Source organism: Netta rufina (genome assembly GCF_964035555.1).
Source record: "Netta rufina genome assembly, chromosome: 7".
NCBI classification, from domain to species: Eukaryota; Metazoa; Chordata; class Aves; order Anseriformes; family Anatidae; genus Netta; species Netta rufina.
The window spans coordinates 16,180,037-16,202,064 of NC_140130.1; the positions used below are offsets into that span (position 1 = coordinate 16,180,037).

Below are 22,028 nucleotides of genomic sequence, written 5' to 3' on the forward strand. Positions count from 1 at the left end.
TCGCACTGCCTAGCTAGTTGTTTTTTCCCTGTTATGATGCTAGCCAGTAATGATGTGCTTTCCGAGGTTTCCAGTCTCTCATGTCATGTTAATACACCAACAGTGTTTTAAATTTAGGTTGTACTCTAATTAAATTCTGGTCTGCAGAGGGTTCTCTTTCCACTTGTAACGTTATTGTCAGTGTTAATTGGGCCTGCAGTTTCTAAGGAGAAAAACAGGAGGGTAAATTTTTTTCCTGTATGGATTGGTTGACTCTCCTTGTTCTCTTGAACTTTCGGTTCTCTCAACATTTTCTACTCCTCTTTTTGTTTTTTGATAACTCATCAAAACTTCAAATGATTCTGTCTTCCTTAGAGAGGAGTTTCCCTACAGTATCTGTGTAGTCTCCCTCTGCTACCACTTAAAGGATACATTAAAAATAACTCAAGTGTTGGAGCAGTTCCTCAGCTGATGTGGATTTCCTCTATTCCCAGTCAAGGATTCCTCTGAGTTGTTGGTGGTCTGAGCTTCGTATTCATGCACTGGTGATTCATCTCATTTTACCCTAACCTAAGGCAAAGCATATGGAAAAGCTATACTGTCTTAAAAGAAGATGAAAGGAATTAGAAGGCTGTAAAACAGAAAATGGCAAGCCCCGTTTTGCCTTTACGAAAAGAAACATTGGTGAACAGATTAGTGGGCTTCAGAGCCTAGATAGCACCAAAGGAGAAGAGCAGGTGGTAAAAGTATGCAGCAATGTTGGGCGGAGGGGGGTGTGTGTGTAGAAGTACCATTGTCGTGCTGAAAACCTGCTGAGTGCAGCATGGACAGGGTGAGGCGCTGAGAGTGCGGTGACAGAACAGAGGCGTGCGTGCAGAGCCTGGCTCACTGGAGAGTGGAGTTTGGTGCGAAGGTGTCCTTGGAGGTGACTGAAGATGTCTTTGAGCAAGAATAAACTCCTGGAAAGATGGGTAGTGCTTAAGCATTGCTCCCTTTTTGTTCTTCTCCCAGTATCTGAGAGCGCAGGGTGTTCTGGCTGTGGAGTGCCTTTTTGCCTTCCTTGCCTTTCCTCTGTGTCTGAGCATGGGTGAATCTTGCCTCTTCACTCAGCCCTCATTTCTGTGCGAGGGAGGCTTTCTGCTTCCTGTGCTACGCACACCAGTTCCCTCTCTTTTTCTTTAGCCCTTGGGGACGCCTCTCCTGCTGTGCCTTCCTCCCCACCCTCCAAGTCTAGTTGCAAAAAAACCACCCGTGCTTCCTCCAAGTGTGCATGCGTGGGGGTGTGCTGCTTACCTCTTCAGTGGGCCTGGGGGAATTGCACCGTTGTCTGAAGGGGGAAAGCACATACAGACGCCCCCTTGCATCCTCTGTCCTGTGCATATCTATTTATATATTCCTCCCTCTTCTCCTCCTCTCCTATCAGTGTGTGGGGCACCTATGCTCTGACCTCGACGTTTGAGTGGATGGGGGCCTGCAGCCCTGCCCTGTCCCCCGCTGTGTAGCAGGGACCTGTCCGCACCTTCTCGTGTGTCTGTGCATTTCTGTTGCTGCTGCGTAAACCTGCCCTAGGGGAGCGTTATTGGCAGGGGGGCCCTTGCTGGCACACTAATGTGTGAATAGTTTCTGTGCTTTTCTTCTCATCTCCTCTCTTCCCTTCTCTTTCCCTCTCTCAATGGTGTGTCCAGAAAAGGAAGTCGAGCTCCAGTGTGCATTTGATGGTGAGCACCTCCCGTAAGCTGCCTGCGATTCGTGCGTCCGCCATTCTCATGCCATGCACGCTCGGCTTGTGCTCATCACCCTACATAGCATGTCTGTGCAGGGGGGCGGTGCGGGGGGCTCGTTGTGCACTGAAAGGTCCATGTCCTCACTAAAAGGGCCCTGTGATCGTCTGGCCCCAGGCCAGCCACACAGTTCCCATTTTGTGCAGAAAATCAGCTGCTGGAAACGCAGTTTGACCTTGCCTGCTATCGGTGTCTGGTCTGAGTGTGAAACAAGCAAGGCAGTTGTTCTCCTGGGCTCAGCAGGGCAGGTGTGTGCCTTGCCTGGACATGGGGCTTTGTCCTTCTGTTGCAGAGGTGCCAAAAAGAGCAGCAGGTGCTTTGCCTGGCGTTGGTGCCGTCATCCTTGGTGGGAGCCCTGCAGTGTAGAGCAAACTGGGAGTCGCTCCAAATGTGGCAGAGGCTGATGGGGCTCCACTGTTCAGATGAAATGTGTGGGCACAGCACCGCCGGGCGGCTCAGAGCTGCCGGTCACCTCTTTTTTTAGCATTCTTACTGAAAAGGTTTGTCAGAGCCTTTATAATCCAAAACTTCCCTTTGTCCTGATCTCATTTATGTGTCCCAGCATGACCAAATACCCAGTAACTGCCTCCCCGCCCTATTCATTTCCTTTTTTCATCCATCCAGATGTTTGACTTCCATAGAATTTGTCAGAAAAGGAGTCAAATCCACTCTCAAGGGAGCAAAGAGAAAATTGGCCAGTGCCATATTGTAAGGAGTCATATACAGCCCATTAGGTAATGCCTGTCCCTCTGACGCGAGGTATGAACAGTAACTCAAGTACAAAAATTAGTGATTGCATTTTCTCCTGTAGACAGAAAAAGAACAGGATATTTTTCTCCCTATTGTGGGTAGGAACGGGAGCATTGTAAGTACCGAGAAAGCAGAATCATTTGTTTCTATGTTACTGTCTGGAAGATGTTTCTCCTCTTCCTCCTTCAGTGGCATCATAAAGCTATGTAAACACACCGAGTAATCCCAAAGTACTGCTTGGAAAATCTGATGCAAGGGACTCGCTTTTCACCAGCCTTGCCTTTACGAAACTCAAGGGCAGGAGTCCTTTGTGCCTTTCTAGCCTTGCTTTTCTGCCCACTGCCAATCCCTCTGCATGTTGTTTTAAAGCAGTTGGGATATGTAAACCATGCAAGTGTCAGCCTCAGAAAACAGAGAAGCAGCGAAGGTGGCTCAATAACCAGAGACAGCCCGTGTGTTGGTACTGGCTTGCTTTTAGTTGGCTAGAATTGGGAGTCCCTAGCGATATGATCACTGGTCTGTTTTCTTTCTCTTGCACCCTCTGTGTTGCTTGTGCCTGTCTGTCTGTCTCTTGTCTAGCTCAGGAAGCACTGCCAAGTGCTGTGCCAAAACTAATCGTGTTACATAGATCTGAAGAACAGCCTGGCACCTTTATAGGTGAATCGGCCTCTTTTAACTTGAGCTGTACTGCTGTGAATCACAGCCTGGCTGGGAGCAGGAGGGGAAGGAGGGGTAAGGGCTGGCTGTGGCCCCTGGGCTCGGGGTTGGGCATGCCAGGCCTTTCAAGCAAAGGGCAATGGGTTAGGTGGCCAGAAGACACAAACATCTGTGTGGGAAACTCAGTACATCAGGCACCTTTATCAGAGGAAGAACTACGAAAAATGTTTAGCTTAAGTCCTCTACCTCACGTTTCCTTCAGACTCTGTCCTGGAGTAAAATACTGCGTGAATCCAGGCTGGGAAACATGGTACTCTGCCTCCTGTCCACTGGATGGGCAGGAGTATGACGAGTGGGCTGGGTGTTCAGTGCAGCTCGGAGGGTAGGCTGCGTGTTTTGGGTGTGCATGGATTTGTGCACAGTAAGACGACATCCCACACCTAAGAAGCTGCTGTCAACTTTTTCCCAGAACAGTGGTTTCCTGGGTGTTTTACCCATTTGGCCCAAGTTACAGTGCCTTTCAAAAAAAATCAAAAGCATTTTTGCACACCTTCTTTCATGGTAACTTTATCATCTTATTCCAGTAGACTAAGAAAAAATGAGTTGTGCTCTTCTCACTGGAAGAGGTTTGGAAGATCTCTGCATTAGGATCACTTTCTGAAGATGTATGGGAACCTTGTACTGTGTGGATGGGTAGATCCAAACGTTGCCAGAAGCCTGGTTGTGTATGCCACAAAATAAGTTGGGATTCATGTTTTCAGGTCAACATGCTCCTATTATACCCACAGCAGCCTGTTATCTCTTCTGCTATCAGGTTGGAAATAACTTGCAGGAAGCAAAGCTCTTGGAAGGCCAAAGTCTTAGGACAATGTGTAGGAAGAGGCAATAACCAGTAACTTGTGCATTTTCTCATTTCTTAGCTTTGGGGACAAGTGTGTTACATATTCTTTTCTTTTCCATGGACTTTTAAAGTATTCATTCCCGTCTGTCTCTCCTACTTCCTCTCCTCTCCACCTGTCCCATCTTCCTCTTCTCTTTGCCCTCTCTCCCTCTCCAAAAGGGATAGCTAAGCCAAGGCATGCTGCTCGTGAAGAACAACTGAAGTATTTGTGGGTGTGTGTGAAGTTTCAGCCTCACAGGATCTGTCTTTGGTTGACATAACTAAAACTTGGCAGATGTTTTCCAGCTCAGCATTTGAGTCCTGCATTCTTCGTGCTGGTTACTGGGTGATGAGGGCCTGATGTTTTGCAGTGTCAGTTTGCTCTCACCAAGAATGGTGGAATCAAGAGCAGCTGCAGTGAGGTCACCTTGCTGTGAGCTCAGCTCCAGTCATCCCCATCTGTCAACCAAGGAGTCGGAGTGAGGCTCCCGCAGAGCTGATTCTGACACTGCTGCTGGCGCACAGCAGGAGAGCGGTACACCTGGAGGGGGGTTACACAGCAGGGTGAACCGTGGGCCTCCTTCCCCAGCAAATGCCTGGATTGGGGGGCTAGGACATGTGTACTAGTGGGCACAGGTTTGTCTTCCCGCAAACAGTTTGCTCATTCCTGACAAGTGACACTTGTGACTCAGTGGGACGGTCCTTTGCAGCAGGCTGGTGACTGCCTCACACTTGTGCTCTGAGAATGCAGGAAATGGGAATTTTATTCTTAACCACAGCTACAAGAAACCGAAGAGAGAAAAGATGGAAAAACTACTGTCCAGAGGACTTGCTGCTTTGGGAACTACACAGACTTCCTTGCGGGCACCCTCCCCTCCCCTTCCCATATTTCGGTCCTGCCAGCTCTGTTCAGGTCACAGCAGGGACACGACACACCGTGCCTCACTTTTTCTCTGCCTCCTCTAGGGTTGACCATGTGTTCTCTTACATCAGTAAATTCTCTGGGAGCCTCAGCATCATCACCTATCTATGACTGTTCCTGTGCACTTTGGGACTTTTCAGTCACAAGTCCTGTTTGTCCCTTGTTTGGGATGGCACCATGGCTATTGTCTCTCTCTCACTTTTGTAGTCTCCTTCTCTTGGGACCGCTGCCATCCCTCATTCTTCTTCACCAAATAGTTTTGCTGGTGCTCATTCCAGGATTTTCCCCCATCCCTTTGGGCTGCTGCCTTTTCCCCTCTGTTTTCCTTCCTTATAGCTCTAGCAGTCCATGCACATTTGGGTTTTGGTACCTCCCTTACAACCTCTGATACCTCTAAGGGAAGGATGATGTCCAGCGACCCGGACAGCACTCCTTCCTCCTCCTTCTTGATGGAGCTGGTGGGGAGGGGTGGGTCTGAGGAGATGGTTGGGGTTGGAGCAATGCTGTCTTTTTCTTGCTGCCTCTGCCCAGCAGGGGAACTAAAACCATGTTTTTCTGTCTCAGCCACAGAGCAACAACAAAACCAGTATAGTAAGCACTGCAAAAGAAACACCCCCAGTGCAGACGTCCATGGTATCTTCCCCAACCACTATTTTTTTTTTCCTGTTTGGTTTAATTTTGATTCTGTCCTCACCCCTTCTCTCCTTACCCCCACCCTGAGTGCTGCTTGTGCTGCTCTGTTTCAGCTTGTGTTTTGGCTTCGTTCTGTCCGTGTCCCTGTGCTGCTGTGGGCCTGGTCACAGCCTCACAGGCTTTGGGGTGGGGGTGCTGAGCAGAGCTGTGGTTGGATGTGGGGATCGCAGCTTGCCTGAACTTCCCCTTGTGCCATCATCCCTGTATAGTTCTGTGTGTCCCATTCAACTGGTCCTGCTGGCTTTGGGGAGGCTGGTTTGGAAGAAGAGAGTGGCCAGCTCCATCTGCTCTCCAACACCCGGGAAGCTGAGGATGGACTTCAGGACACCACAGAAGAAAGGGTTTTCAGAGGAGTCCTTAGGTGGCCCATTTGGCCTGCTCACTTGTGTGCTTGCCCCTCTGCAGCTCGCTGGCTTGCTGGGCTAGTGTTTTCTGCTTCAAAGCTGCGTGCAGCAGGCTCCATAGGGTGCCCTGTGCCGAGTAAGTGTAGTGGCACAGCTCACTGTAGGCTGCTTCAGGAGGCTTGGAAGATCAGGCAGCAGGGAAATGGGTGACAGAGGTGGGTGGGTGAGCCCTTCACAGCACCATCATGGTCCCTGGTGGCCTTGCTCAGCCACCCCGCCAGAGAGATGGCAGCAGGAGGAAATGGTGCAGGACCCTGAAGTCTTGTCCCGGTAACAAAGGGATGAGTGCAGGAGCTAGTTAGCACCCCTAGGCCTGGAAGCTGCTCTTTGTGTCACTGGAGAGTTGGATTTGGCATTTTTTGGGGGGTGGAAGGAGAGAGTTTGTTCTTGCTGTGTTTGTTGCAGAGTGAAGGGTTCTTGGGACACTTCATAATTTTCTGCTCTCCCTTCACTAGCTTTATTCATTAAGGATTTGATACTGAAGAACCCTTTCTAAATTATTTATTATTGTTATTATTGAAATTGGATTCCACTTTAGAGACCTGTAGAAAAATGAGCCTTTTTTTTCACAGCCCAGTTCCCTTAGCAGCTCCTCAGGAGAGCCATTGAGATAGTCTGGCTTATTTCCCTTGTAATAAGGAAATTATGAATGTCCCATTATAAGGGAAAAACACCTGGCAAGCTTTCCAAAAACCTGGGAGACAAAGGCCCCAGCCCAGGATTATCCTTTTCTCCCTTCCAAAGCATTCTCTGGTGAAGATGCTGCTGAGGAGTCATTACTTCATCAACAGCTGTAGGGAGCGGGGGCTGACCAGTGTGGTGCTCTCTGGCATTTGTGCCAGCCTGCTTCTCTGGAGGCAAACTGGGGATTAGGGGCGATTGCAGGGATCCTGGGGGCTTTGTCTCCTTGTAACCGTAGCTTTTAGTGCAGTCTCTCTCTTCAGGAAACCTTCTGTGCAGGAAGTGTGTGCGTGCGCACGCAAGCACACGTGTGCTGTTTGGAGTTTGTGGTTTGATTTTTATGTCAGTCACCTTTTCTCCACTTGCTGGGGAATGAAAGCAAATGAGGGAATGCTTTGGTACTATAGTTTAATGATTCTTCCATCCTTTCCTAGGAGCCTCAAACAACTGTTGTCCATAATGCTACAGATGGCATAAAGGTAAGGGATGGGAGTGTTGCCAGAGAAACCTCTGCTTCTCTCGTCATTCTCATCTGTGTGTCTGAGTTTAGTTTCTGCCTTTCTGGTGTTTGGTGTGTAGCATGCTCCTGAACACTGTGGGCAGCAGTGGACTGGGAGGGCTGTGTTGTGTGGATCTAGGTCCCTAGAAGAGGCTGAGTAGGGACAACAGTTCAAGTATCTCTTTTCTACAGTGGTGTTTAATCACCACTCTCTTATCTGGGGTGGATGAGAAGGTACAGGTGCTTGTGCACTTATTTCTTCTGGAAATGGAGAACTTGTTCCGTTGAGAAAGGTTAGAAGCCTTTCCTTAGCTTCTTGCGGCTGTTCTTCTTCCAAAAAGAAGCAACTCCCATTTGATCTCCCATTTGATTTGATGGTTTGGTTACTTCTGGTCTTGTAAGAGCGCTGTGTGGATGGCTTGAACTGCTTGTACATGCAGAAGTTAAGCAGCGACGCAATTAAGTTCTGCCAATATCTGGCCTGCTGTCATCCAAATCTTCATTTGTGTCCTCCTGTCCTGGCCACCCTTGCCCATGTGTTCATGCTTTCCCTACCTTCCTTCACAAAAAAAAAATAAAAAATAAAAAAAAGATAAAATAAAATATCAAACTACTTACTAACACTCCTGACTGCTGATGCCTGGTAATGCTCTGTTCTGCCATGCAGGGTTCCACAGAGAGCTGTAACACCACTACTGAAGATGAGGATCTGAAAGGTAGGTGTTCTGCCTGTAACTTCTAATATGTGTAGAGTGCAGGCAGGGGTTCCTGAAGACTTGAGAACTGCCCTGATCTAGCCTCCCAGATTTCCGTGTGTGACTCAGTTCATAAATTTGCCATGACACTGTCATTCCTGTCACAGTGGGATGATATGCTGGGGAACCAGCTGACTTGGCCTTTGCAGTATATAAACCCTGTTTGTCCTGAGCTAATTTTTGTCTCAGAGTTGGAACTCTTTCCTTGCAAGTATCTGTTCATCTCCAGTCCATTTCTAGACATGGAAAATCTTTACTAGTCCCTCAAGGTTTGGAAGCTGGCTGTGTTTTTTGTGGTTCTCTGCAGGTTACAGGGAGCTGAAACCTCTCTGTTGTTGCTCACTTGCAAAAGAAGCAGTCTCTCTTCTTGCCTCTTTCTGGGAATCTCTTCGGTGATGTGCACACACCTTTCTTTCCCCTACCCCTCCCCTTTGGGTCTATTTTGGTTTCAAAGACAGATGATTCTCAGCCTGTTGTCTGTCACTGGAAATGATTTCTCATGTCCCTGACAGAGAAGTTGGTAGAGGGAGAGGCTAAGAAGAGAAGCAATTTTGTGCCTGTCAGTGACGACATCATAAATATTCTGTGCTGGTAAAACTCTCTAGGTGAAGGAGCTCTGAGTCCTGTGTCTGCTCATGTTGTTCACGCAGCTGTCCTCTTCCTGATCCCCTAAAGAAGGAAGAGAAGAAAGAAATTTGCCTGAAGTAGGAAATTTTTTCCTGAACGGGTCCAGGATGGGTGAATGCAGTTGTCATTCAGAGGCAAATGTGATAGTAGTTTACATTTTGAGGCAGAGGTATTCTCATTCTCCCTGCAGTCAGTCAGAGTTACGTAGCCAGGGAAAAATCAATGCTGGCTCTGTGGTGTAGCAGCAATGTCACCTCAGCCAGCTGGGCTAATTCCTAGTGCTTTTCCTGTGGTTTATCAGAAGCTGCTGGCTTCTCTTATGAGGAGTTGCAAGGAGCAGAAATTCTCCACAGTACTGGTTGTTTTAGATTAGACCTGGCCCCATTACAGCGTAGTATTCCAGCTCTCACCTTTTTGCCAGAGTAATTTGGGATTTAAGAACCCAGTTTGGAGGGAAGGGAACTGGATGACTTTTGTAGCGTGGTAATGAAACTGATTTATCTCATCTCTGCTGGCTATCTGTCCAGAATAGCTACTTGTCCAGAACCTTGTCTTCTTTGGCAGCTTTTGTTCAGGAGAGGTCCCAGCCTTGAGCCAGTTGAGCCAGTGGGTGTCCTGCAAGTCAAGAATACGAATGCTGTGAAGAGAGGAAGGCTAGGTCAGGGATAGATGGTGGGGGAAGGAGGGCAGCTGGCCAGGACTAAATCTGTGCAGAATTATATAGGGCCGCATTGTTGCAGATCAAAACTGAGATTTCTTCAGAGGTTAAAATATTTTGTTATGATTTTAATAGAAGGGATCATTTGAAAACTTGTTGAGCTCACACAGTACTGGTTTGTGCTATGGCCAGCTCTATCTGGTAATTTTAGTGCTTTGCTTTATAACTACTTCTTTTCCGCTCCCGGCCCTTCTGGTTTTAAGTAAAGCAAGCACTTAAGCAAGGCTAAATAGACGGGGGTTTGGGGATATTGGAGTTCTCAGCGTTCTGGTTAACCATGACTGGGAAAAAGGAAGCGCTTGTGCAGCTCTGTTTTTGACCTCTTGCTTTCAATAGGCGCAGGTTATGCAGATCTATTCTGTGTTGTAGGAGACATCATCTTGATACATCAGTGACAGTTGCCTCAGGGCTATGTTGTTTCCAGAGCGGTGGGGCTGAAGGTAGCAGCCCCCCCGTGTCACTATAAATTGCACAGCAGATCCATGTTGTTGAGCTGTCTACTTGGCTTTGCCCTGGAGGATACTCCTGCATGTTTTGTGCCCAGCATTGTGGTTTCTTTAATGTTCTCCTATTTCCTTTCTCTTTTTTTATTTACTGAACTTGCGTGTTTTGTTTGTGTTTGTGTTTTAATTCCCTGCCATGCTAGCTCCCCCTCTCTCCACCGGGGACGGCAGCTCAGTGCTTGAAGGACGGAGGCACAGTGAGAGCAAAACACAGACTGAGTCCATGCAGTCCCAGCTTTCTCTCTGTTTCTCAGCCAGTAAGTCCAGGGGTGCAGTGCTTCACGGCATCTTTTTCCTACTCCTCCCTCTACCTTTCCCATTTCTCCTTCCCCCAGATTTTTCCTTTCCTCAACTTCCTTCCAAAATGTTGATTTTTTTCATTTTTAGTACTCCAGAATAAAAAGAAATCATCTCCCTTCCTGCAAAATACCCTCCTTTGCACACTGAAAACTTCCAAACTTTTCCTTCCCCTTTTGAAAAGGCAGAATCTCATCCAGATCAATTTCATTCCTTTGCTTTCATCTGGGTGAGGTGTGGGCTTCTTAGGAGAGATGTCTCTTGGGGTTTCCCTGGGCAAGTTGCTGCATCTCTGTAGTTCCCTTCCTGTAAATGGGGTCAGTGGTGCAGTTCTGCGATGGAGGGGGATGTGTGAGGCTGAATTCAGTCTCACTTGGCAAGAACTTAGGAGCTCCCTGGGTGCTGATGGTGCTTGTGAAGTACGGAACAAATGAAAAGCAGTTGTTTGTGAGGATGCTTTGGAGAGAGGCTGTCACTACTGCACGACCCTCCAGCATTTCTGAATCCACCATCAGATGCACCTAGTGAAAATCCTTGAATGATGTTGGCTCTGAGGAGCATCTTTCTCTCTGTTGTGCTTTACTTTGCATGTCTGCTGTGCTTAATTGCTGGTAGCGTGGTTAGTCTGTCGACTGTGGTGCCTCAATCCCTCCTGAACCAGCTGTCTCCATAGAGGAATCTGTGGCTGAACACCTCTGAAAAGGGGTGTGAGAATGCTAGCAGGTCAGAGAAGATTGAGGTGGGGTCTCAGCCTTCCCCCTATACGTGTACCTTACTAGTTGTCTGACTGCTTAACGCTGCGACAGAATGATCCTTAATGTGAGCTGGGAACACCTGAAGTATTTGATTCTGCTCAGGGCAGTCTGGTGGGAAGAGAGGAGCAGGCATGCCCTCTTCTGTCTCCTCCTGTCATCTATTCCTGGTTTCCTGCGCACAGCGACAGTGCCTCGTGATGCAGCAGTCAGAGCCTCCGTGTTAATATTTCTGAAGTAGCTCTAAGAATGTCAAACTGCTGGTTTGTGAGGCGTAATGAGCAAGGTGTTTTGTCTAGCCAGAATGGAAGGGAAATGATCTCGAGCCCGTTTTGCTGTGAACTGTCCATCACCGCTTCCTTATTACCTCGTTCCTCTTGTTCTTGGTGAGGCCCTGCTTGGAGTCCCGAGGAGCAGCAGCGAGCAGTGCGGGGCAGCGTTCTCCCTCCCCGCTCCTCTCCGAGTTGGTGTGCAGTGGTTTGGCTGCCCTGCTTCCTTTCCCCCCCTCTCTCCCACCTCATACTTGCCCTTGTGCTGCTCTGTCACCCTCCTGGCCAGCGTGAGCTCTCCCTCCTCGCCGTGCTCTGAGGGGTGCCCTGTGGGACAGGCCACGGAGCAGAGCAGGGACAGCTCGCTGGGACGGGGGCGTCTCTGTGTGCCCACGGGTTGGGGCTTGCGTGTGTTTGTATTTCTGTGTTGGTCTTTATTTTGCTTTCTGGTTTACGTTTGTTTGTTTATTATTTTAACGCTTACATTTGTTTTGCAGCTACCCAGTCTTGTGAAGAGAAGCTTCTTGCCTGGGACAGCCCAGGGCAGACACTGGAGTTAGAGCGTGCTCGGTCGGAGCCCTTGCTCACTCCAGTAGTTCCCTTTGTGCACAGCAGTGCACCGTGTAAGTTAGCAGCTGGGTAGCAGTAGCCGAGTAGTGCGACTGACTAGCTCCCCTAGGCGCCGGGCTGCCCTTCTCCCCAACACCTCATCCCCCTGGGCGGGCCGCAGGCCTCGGGCCGCCCCCAGGCGGCGCTCCCGGGCCGGGCCGGGCCGGCTGCGGGGAGCGGCGGAGGCCGCCGGGGGGAGCCCCGGGGCCGGGCCCGCGCTGCGCGGCCCCTCGGGGGTGCAGCACAGCCGGTGGGGACGCCTTCCTGCCCCCGGCCGGGGACACTGCCCGCTGCAAAACGTGGGTCGCCTTCTGTGTGTCACTGCGGGCTCGGGACGTGTAGGAGAAGCCAGAAGGCAAGCGCAGTCTGGTGGAGGGGACTTGCGTTGCAGGGGTAGGGTCTGCGTTGCTGTGTGGTGATGTTTGGGAGGTGGGTGCAGGTCTTGAGACGAGCCAGCACGCGGTGGCTGCGGTCTGCAGATTTGTCACTCATCCCAAGTGGCGCCTTTCCCATGGATCACGTTTTACAGGCATGGCACACATTTGGGAGGGGGATCCAATGTGTAGCCATGCTTCGTGGGGAAGCCGTTCCAGGCGATTTGCTTGTAAAAGTGTTCTTCATAATAGGCATAGCCCACTATGTCATTTTGATCCATTCCTTCTATATGTCACTTTGTATGTGGAAATTTATACAGCACAAGCAGTAAAACTAGCTCCCTTACCACCACGAGCCAGTTGTTCCCTAACCAAGATGTTCCCGTGGCTAACTGGGTAGTATAATCCTCTTAATAGATTTCCAGAGTGGGTGCAGGCATCTTTCTGAGCCACTGGGATTATCACCTTGTTGCTCTTCAGCTGTACTTCCCAGTGCTGGGATGATACACGCATGTGGATGAAAGTTTAAGGTGGAGGGGAGTTCGCACTAACATCTTCTGGCGTCTAGAGTGGGAGTCAGCTTTTCTGACTTGGACACCTAAAGATGCTAGGTTATGTTTCAGGGCTGTGCTCCTAATGATAGGCATCTGAAATACCTCAGGTGAGGCTTGCAGAGGTGCTTACTTCTTTCAGGGCCTACAGGAGAAGACTGGTGACTAGTTCCATTTCAGACACCTACACTTCAGATGCCTAAGGGCAGATGAATTACAGTTCTGGTGGTAGGGATTAGAAATTATGTGGTAATGGTGATGGTGAAGATAATGATAGAGCACCTCCTATACGCTTGTATGATGTGTACCATATCCTACCTCAAGGGAAACTGTGGGAAAGGCTGAAGATCTGTTGGGTGTGCATACAGTCATAGACCTTAAGTTGTGTTTCTTCACAGAGCTGAGCCAAACTCTGTCAGTGTGAAGGACTCCAGATATCAGTAAGGGTGATGGAAGGCTTCAAAGGGGATGGGGCATGGGCAATCAGCTGTGGTAAACCAAGAGAAGAAAGTGCAGAGGTGCAGGCCAGAGCAAGGTCGAATCAGCAGTAGACAGCTAGCCTGCTGTCTTCACTTGTCCTGAAGTCCAGTGTGCTGGGGCTGGGTTAACAGCAGTGCTGGTAAGGGCTCTGCCATAGGGATCTGCCTGAGGGACAGAGTGCATATTAGTGTATGCCTAGGGCCTGTTCGTCCAACCCATCCATCCTGCTGCAGTTGTCTTTCTAGCTTGTGGAAGTCATCCCTACATGTCCCAGTTGCTTGTTTGCAGCATTCATAATAGCTGAGGTATTGGTGATGGTGATAGGCAAGTTGTTGGGAGATTTTTTCCAATTCGCTTGGTCTGTGTGGTGGCCATTTTCCCATGGCTACTGTGGTGAAGGGTTTCTACAATTTAAGCTGCTAGACGAATGCTTCACATGGGCAGGTTCACTGACATTCATTGGTCAGAATCCCTGGAAGCACCTAGAGCTGTCATTCAGGAGACACCTCCGGTGCATGAGACAGGCTTTTCTAGAAGAAAAGGAAAAAAAAAAAATTGAATATGACATCTTTATTTCATTTCTCCCTGCATTATGGGATCACCATTCCCCTATCATACCACTGCCCCCCTATTCTCATATGGATGGCTGTCGTTACTGCATATCTCCAAAATGCAGGGAGCAGCATCCTATGAGATCTACGCTAATGGTGCTCTGCAAATTGCTTGTAGGAAGCACCCACTAGCCCCATATTCCTATCGAAGTCTTACGTGCAGTTAAATTGTTCTTTCTTCTTGTTCGCAGTGCGTAAGCAGGAGATCATTAAGATAACAGAGCAGCTGATAGAAGCCATCAACAATGGAGACTTTGAGGCTTATACGTAAGTACTGTTGGTTTGTGCATAGATGCCTTCTGACAGGTCACCAATCAGTTCGTGTGCAAGTTATGTTGTGGCTTCCGGGTATGAGTAAGAGTCGTACAATTGGGTATGATAAATATTGGTGTGCTTCTTAGCCTCTCTCACTTGTAGTCAGGAATACAGTAGAGCTGTTTAAATGAACTTGAAGTAGAAGTCAGGTATCAAACAGCAACAGGAGTGGCAAAAGGAAAATGCCCTGGCTTTGTAAGCTGTGTGTGTGTTTGGGGGGAGGAGGAGAGACAGTGAGATGAGCATAAAGAATAAAAGGTTGTATACCAGAAACACAGAGGCTTGTTTGACATGAAATGCCAACTACCACCAACCCTGTGGTTGCAGCAGTACCCCATCCTCTAAGAGCTTACTCAGACTAGTGAAATGGTTAGGACACAGTGCAAGTCCCATGCCATACCAATACTTCATTGTGTAAGGAGCCTTTGGACTTAGATGCAGGCTGTAAGGCTGTATTGCTTTTCTTTGCAGAAAAATCTGTGATCCTGGTTTGACCTCGTTTGAACCTGAAGCACTGGGGAACCTGGTTGAAGGAATGGATTTCCATAAGTTTTACTTCGAGAACTGTGAGTGGGTAGATTTGGTAACACCATCAGCCTTTTCTCTAATCTTCATTTATTTCACCTTTTTGGGGAAAAATTGCTCTTGTTTTTACTGCCTATCATAACCAGCAAGGACTTGGTTGTACATGGGTTGTGATGCATTTATAAGAGACAGCATTCTTTCTCTCAAAAGCCTTTTTCAGCAACAAGTTCAGTTCTAACCCCCCTGATCCCTTCACTGCACGCATATGATTTGCCTGATGCAAGTGTTTTGTAAGTATCGATAACAGGACCTCTAAAAGTTTGAGGCACCGGATTTCCTACTGATATGGAAATGGAAAAAATGAACACATTCGCGTGGAAACAACCTGTATGTTTGGGATAGATGTACTGAATGGTCAGATGTGAAGTGTATTATGCACAGACTGCTGACATGTGTGAACTTGGAGGTTTCCCTGGGTGGTTTCTGATCTCTACCACCGAATGAATCCCTTAAGTTCATTAGGATACAGGGGTCACCTTTTTCAGTCTGGGGCAGGAAAAAGAGTTGGGAAAAATGCTATCATTTATACCAGTGGATTTGCCTCCCTCCCTGCGTGTTTCCACAGGATGAAGTAACTGAAATTTAAATCCTGAGCTGTTCAATTTCTTTGATTTTTGGGGGATATGTCAAGGTCCTTAGTATAGGCCATTACTAGTGCTCTAACTATGCCGAGACTTTGTCTCTCTAAAAAGCCTGTCCTGGAGTAAGTTTCACGCTTCTCTGAGACCTGTTTGTATTTAATGCAGGCCTGCTGTACAGATATCCTGACTGTTGGCTCTTGCTACATTTCTGATAATTGAAACATTTTTTGATAATTAAATTAAAAATAACATTTTTCTGATAATTGAAACGGCAGTACTGATGTTGAAAGAGTAGCAAGTGTCCTTTGCAAAAGAAGTGAGAACAAAGCAACTGGGGGGTTCTAGGCAATAATAAGGGCTAAGTTTTGAAAGACAGGTGATAGGGAAAAGATAGGCTTGGAATTTGCCTGGAAATTACAGGAGCAATTTTTGTTGTATCCCAGAATCAAGCTGGAGGTGAGTAGACTACAAAAATTGGAGGCTGCGGGGGGAGCTGTTCTCGTAGTGGTAAAATTAAGCTGATGGTTTTGTGTGTTCTGCCAGTACTGTCGAAGAACAGCAAGCCGATACACACCACCATCCTGAACCCCCACGTCCATGTCATCGGTGAAGATGCTGCCTGCATCGCATACATCCGCCTGACGCAGTACATCGACGGCCAAGGCCGGCCCCGCACCACGCAGTCTGAAGAGACTCGCGTCTGGCACCGCCGAGATGGCAAGTGGCTGAACGTCCACTACCACTGCTCTGGAGCCCCTGCAGCACCTCTCCAGTGAGGATCATACATGGGTATGGACTACCTGGGAAAGAATATATCGTACACATCCAAGGCTGCTTTATGTGGGAATTCAGTGCCATACTCCCAGACTATTCAAGGGTGTTTAGCTGTGAGAGAACCATTTTTAGTTGTCTGCAGGCTAAAAATGTCCACTGGTCTGTTGCAGCCTTGTCCTCTGGTCTCTGGAGGATTATCTGACACTCCTGACAAACCAAAGCCATGTGCCAGATGGTTGCTCCTGAGCATAGATACCCTTGTACCTGCAGTACTTGCTCCTGTATATTTAGCTTTGTGCTCAGACAGAGCACACAGAGCAGAGTATCTCATAGTGTGCACGTGCACAGATTTGCTGTTTCCCAGCTGTCAGGGATCTACCTTTCCTGTACTTCATTACAGAAAGGATTCTTCTTTGGTTAATGTAGCATTGCCAGATAAAGCTGGTAAAATCTTCAGCTTTGACAAAAGCAAAGAGGTCAGTTAGCAGGTGCCGAAAAATGCCTCGATCTAACAGACCTGTTCTGATAATGCCAACAGCACAGGTGATTAAAACTACCAGCAAGGGCAGATACAGGCTGTCAGACAGAGGAGTGAATCCAGCCTTGAGCACAAGCTGTAAGTGTTGGTGTACAAGGAGAAAAAGGCAAGCTTGGGAGAAAAACTGGCAGTGAAAGGTTCTTTTCATATAACGTACTGCCAAACCCTGGGGAAATTACTTGTCTTCTTAGGCTAGTTTAATACCTTGTCTATGAATCAGGGAATGGACAGAGCAGGTAGAGTAGTTAGGAGAATTTGAATGACATGTTGGTGATTTCAGAGAACTTTTTAATGAGAATGTCATACTCTAAAGAGTATGTTAAAAAATCTGTAGAGAACAATTTCTATGCCATAAGAATAACGATGTATTTTTATAAAATTTACTACCAATTTGCTGATGAGCAGAAGCTATTTAGCTTACAATGTTGAAAAACTCAGAGGAAAAGAAATCTAAACAAATGATAATGTTAGAGGTTTTAAAACATTCCCCAATTAGCTTGACACAATTCAGCATGGGAGGAAACTTCAATTATAAAATTTGACTTGAAGCAACAATTGTTTCTTGCTCTTGAAGGAGAACAGTATGGTTCCACTTACTTTTTGAAGTATGCTTTTTAGGCATTTTGGTGTCTTTATTACTTTACTCTTATTGAGATGTACAAAATCTTTCTGCTTCCTTTCGTTGTATACTGAAGTATATGACACATTCATTTTAAAGATCTAAGCTTCCTAATCTTAAAACCTTTTTACTCATAATTCTCTATTTCAAACAAAAACAACAACACTTCTACACCGGGGAGGCAAGCTTTTTAAAATGTATTCATTTGAGAACAAGCCACTTGAGTATAGTTACTGCACCATGTGTACTACTAAGAACTAAGCCAAAAGCAGTTTGCATTCATTTGGATTGTGAGGGATTGAGCCCTAGTGAAGGCAATGGAAAGGAATGTGAACTACCACAAGCAGATTGCAGAGGTCACAAATGGAATTTGGGAAGCAGAAGTCAGTCAGGATGCCCTAAAAACCAGGGGAGCTTTCAAGAGAGCTGGACAATCAGCTGATTTTTTTCAGCAGGGAGTAAGGCAATGAGAAGGATAATGCCATTGGAGGGAAACAAAAAATAACTTCTTTTCATTGTTCTTCATCATGGAAGTGTTGAGGGAGACTTACGTCTTAAACATAATCTGCTGTGAAGTCTCAAAAAAAGATGCAGAACAAATTAAAAAATTGAAGACTGGTATGGCTTGGTGACTATGCCTAGAAGTTCTGAGAAAGCTTAGGAGTGAAGTGTCGTAGCTGCTACAGAGGAGTTGTGTTTCCTTGACTCAGCTGCTGAAACATTGCACCTCTTCCAAAAGTATGTACTGGAGAGCTTTTGAAAACTGCAGAGTAGAATCCATTTCCAAACCACAAAATGTTGGTTAAAACGATATTTAAAAAATAAAATGAAGTTGAAGTATTTGTATGCATTTCTGGGTTCTGAAGGAAGTGTAACCACATGCAGTTATGAGTGGTTCAGCCCCCAGTGAACCACATGGAATCATTTGTGAGCCGTGTTGGCCCATGTGCATTGAAGGTTAAGGATGAAGAAGGAATGAGGTGAATAATAATGCTTAAATAGAAATCAATGGTTTGTTCTCACCTGCAAGGCAGAGTTCAGTTTTGGGTAAGTCACCATGAAAAGATACAACAGCTATAAAAGAAATTTGAGGATAATCAGAGGACTGCTGTATGAGGAGAGAAGAGTAACCAAGAAGGGAGAGAACTAATAAGAGAGTTGGAAAAAAATAAGCAAAGTAAGAAATTGTAGAAAGATGATTTTGGCTGTGCCAAAAATCATCTTTCTATATATAAATATGAAAAAAAATCAACCAAACTTAACTGATCAAAATAAATCCAGTAGTTTGACGCAATGAGATCAGCCAGGAGGACCCTTTGCTAAAAGCCATCACTAAGGCTACAAATTTGCAAAACTGCAGAAAAGGTCATACATTTGTTTAGATATTAAGAACATCCAGAGCAGAAAATGCTGAAGACTTTAAAATAATAGTTATAGATCTTTCTATTCAAGGCAAACGCCAATTGGCAGTGAGGTGGAAATTGTTCCTTAGGGCCAGACTCTTTGATCACCCCTTTGGGGAAACTTCTTCAACTTCTGGCACATGCCGCTATTAGATAGTGGACCCAGATATGCTCCAATCAAGCAAGTAATTCGTTTGAGCAAGTAGCTCAATTTTGTTGGCACACTCAGCCACCTGGAAGGGAAAGTGTGTTCCTCATGTCTTCAGGGCTCTGCTAATGAGTTCCAGTCTGATTTAGGAAGGGTTTTTCCCTGCACCAAATACTTACCCATAGAAAAACTTGTTTTATTAATTGAGCTAACATTTGGCTTTATTTCCTTTCATCTTCTGCCCTCTTCTCTCTTCTATCTGGGTGGACGCTACCTCTTCATGACTGCAGCAACTTGTGGAGATACTCAGCTGGAGGGCAATATCTTCTTAGCACGCAGCTCTGGAGTGCCTGAGTGACAGCAACGGTCATGTCTGTTTTGACATTAAAAAAAAAAAAATACAAATTACAAACAGGCAGCAGCCAAATGCACGAAACCCTGCATGCATCTGATGCTCCGGGCGCTGCCTTTCTGTTGTTTTCCATGGATCCATCGTGTCTGTTTCTGCTGTACGAAGGTGTTTTTAAATCTAAAAAAAGAAAAAAAAAAAAAGACATGTTGTTTGTATAAAATAATAAAAAAACAAACAAACAGGAGTAATGCTAAATAAATGACAGATTATCCAACGTGCCCCCTCCCCCAGGGCTAAGAAAATGGCAGCAGCTGGAACATCTTTCGGAAATGAAGTGAGGGGGAAAGCAAAAGTGAAGGAGAGAGAGAGAGGGAGAGCAAAAAAAGGAGGCGGCTTGAGCAGCGGATGGCTGAACTGTGCTCCGCAAAGCCATGGTGGAAGTTAACATCGCGTTCAGGCTGTGCTGTGACTTCAATCAGTGAGTGGTGGCGAGGAGACCCCAGAGGAGCCAGTGTGAAGACTGGGGCGCAAGAGTGAGGAGGCGCTTCTCTTCCTATTGCCCAGCAGACTGACTTCAGCCTGAGTTTCTTCTTCGATTTCTGCACAGCAAAAACGTTATGGAAAGCTGGTTGCTCAGCTGCTGGATCCCAAAACAGACTTTTTTTTTAAAAAAGAAAAAACAAAATGGGATGTTGATATAAAACTAATGGTGTAAGTAAGGGTTAAAAAAAAGTGGGTTTAAGTGAATATAACTTAAATAGAAGCTTGCTCTTCAAAGATACAGGTTTAGAAACAGCCACTACCTGGCCAAACATGGATGTTTGAAGCCAGCTTATTTAATTAAAAAAAAAAAAAAAAGGAAAAAAGAAAAAGCGCTAAAAACAGCATTAAGAGCAGAGATTTTAGAGGAAGAGGGTACATGTATGGGATTTTCTATTTTTTTTCTTTCTAGTAGCATAGTTGGGATCCACAGTGCTGCAGAACACGTGTTCCTTAGGAAGCAGACAAGAAACTTAGTGTTATGTTCTTCATGAAGACTTGCACATACACTCCTATACGAGGCATAAATAGCGTGTGTTTTTTATACTGAAATATATGCACCATAGAAATAACGGGGTTACCTGGCCTCCTGTTTGGTTTGTTCGATCTCCAATGAAAAAAGCAGTGGGAGCCAGCAGCCCCAGCCAGGTGCTTGTCCCCACCACTAACCCATATGATGTTTGTAAGTGTCATGTTTCCTAGTGTTTATTTGGGTAATTTTTCTATTTTTTACAGTGATGTTGTAACACAGAAAACTATCAGATCAGAACCTCAAACCGTAGCTGTAGGACTCCAGGCCGCCTCCTGGTGTTGCCTCTGGGTGTTAGAGGATACCTCATGAAGCAGAGGGGAAAGGGAATTAGCACATGTGATCTGATGTTTGTCCTTTGGGCCAATTCATCTTCCTTTCTTTTCTTTGCTGGAAAGGGAGTCCATTTTCTTTATTCATTAGTTGGGGAATATGGAATTGTTTTGTTGACCTTACCAAGAACTGATCCTAGCCCCAAGCAGAAAACTGCCTTTTTGGTGGACCCTTTCAGTAACAGGGTTTGTCTTGACCAAGGGGAAGGACAGTGTTACTCATTCTTTATATCATCTGGGATGGGCTTTTACCTGAATTTCTGTCTACCCCCTAATTATTTTTTGTATCTTTCAAGGCAATTGATGTGATTGTGTTGACAGCATACAAAATGTGAGGCAACCTTTTTACAGACTACGGAACAGAAGAAAGCTAATTTGAAATTTTAATCCTTATTTAACAGCATGCAGAAAGTAAAAGCTGTTGCACAAAGTGTGGCTGTCTGCCCCGGATAGCTGTCTGCTCCCTTTGTCAGAGAGGTGCTAACCCACACCAGGATTAGATCAGCTAACCCGTGAGGAAGGAAAAGACCATCTGCATGCCCCAGGTTTGTCAGAGTAAATACTCTTTTATTCCTCCCTCCACCATCCTGGGGAGGAATTGTGGGGCTTGAACCCGTAGGGGGCAAACACTAAATGATATTATTTCAAAACATTTTAAAGACAGCACTAAGCCACTGAGTGAAGTGGAAAAACAAGAAGCCTTGATATTTTATTCAGTTGTTGTTTTTTTTGTTTTTTTTCTAAGCCACAAAGAGAGAGCAAACAGGAGATTACAATTATGCCATTTTAAAAAAGATAAATACAAAACATTATGCATGCCTTCTTTAGGTCTGATCTTCCTTGTCTCTTTACCTGATGATGATGATTAATACATAAAATGAAAACCCTCTGTATTACGTACCTGCATCTTTCAGAGAAAAATTAAAAGGAAAAGAACTGTTGGGTTTTTTGGTTTTGCACAGTCTTGGAGACAAACTCTTTTTTTTTGTTTGTTTGTTTTGTTTCCTTTTTAAGTTAATGAGAACCTTAGCTTGGTATGGCCATTATCAAACACAGCTGTACACCTTTAGCATTCTTAATGTTCTCTTATGGGGCTAATATAAGCATCTATATAATATATATTATAAATATCACATTTTAAACAGGAAATGGAAGGCATTTGATGCAGAATTTTTGCATGATATAGAAATAATTAAAGTTAGCTAGTGTTTGTTTGTTTGGTCTGAATGTTGGTAGAACCTTCATAGCTTTGTTACAATGAAACCTTGAACTGAAGATATTTAATAAAATAACATTTAAACAGTGCACAGTTTTGAGTGTCACACTTTTCATTTAAACCATGGGACGATGTGTAATTGGCACTTCTGGGATAAAAATCATTCCACAAAGCTATTTTATATTTCAATATATCATGTGATTAAAAAGCCACGTTTTGAAAAAATAAAAAGGTAAGTGGTATCATTAATGGAAAGGAAAAAATAAAAATAAAAAAACAAAGGGATAGTAGAACCTGTGAAAAC

General features: G+C 45.8%; 1 protein-coding gene across 11 annotated transcripts in view; it reads left to right on the plus strand.

The window, feature by feature from the left end:
- Window positions 1-21,815, plus strand: part of CAMK2G (calcium/calmodulin dependent protein kinase II gamma) — a 109,735-nt gene extending 87,920 nt beyond the window's left edge. Inside the window, exons 14-23 of one of the 11 annotated variants that reach the window (XM_084290047.1) lie at window positions 1,665-1,697; window positions 5,534-5,602; window positions 7,182-7,226; window positions 7,914-7,962; window positions 9,993-10,118; window positions 11,665-11,790; window positions 13,984-14,059; window positions 14,579-14,673; window positions 15,817-16,062; window positions 19,046-21,815. In XM_084290047.1, the coding sequence (XP_084146173.1) occupies window positions 1,665-1,697; window positions 5,534-5,602; window positions 7,182-7,226; window positions 7,914-7,962; window positions 9,993-10,118; window positions 11,665-11,790; window positions 13,984-14,059; window positions 14,579-14,673; window positions 15,817-16,049 (852 nt within the window). In that variant the 3' untranslated portion in view covers window positions 16,050-16,062; window positions 19,046-21,815. The remainder of the gene's footprint in view (window positions 1-1,664; window positions 1,698-5,533; window positions 5,603-7,181; window positions 7,227-7,913; window positions 7,963-9,992; window positions 10,119-11,664; window positions 11,791-13,983; window positions 14,060-14,578; window positions 14,674-15,816; window positions 16,063-19,045) is intronic. The other 10 variants (XM_084290045.1, XM_084290049.1, XM_084290051.1 and 7 more) reach the window with 10 other exon arrangements.
- The last annotated feature ends 213 nt before the right edge of the window (window positions 21,816-22,028 follow it).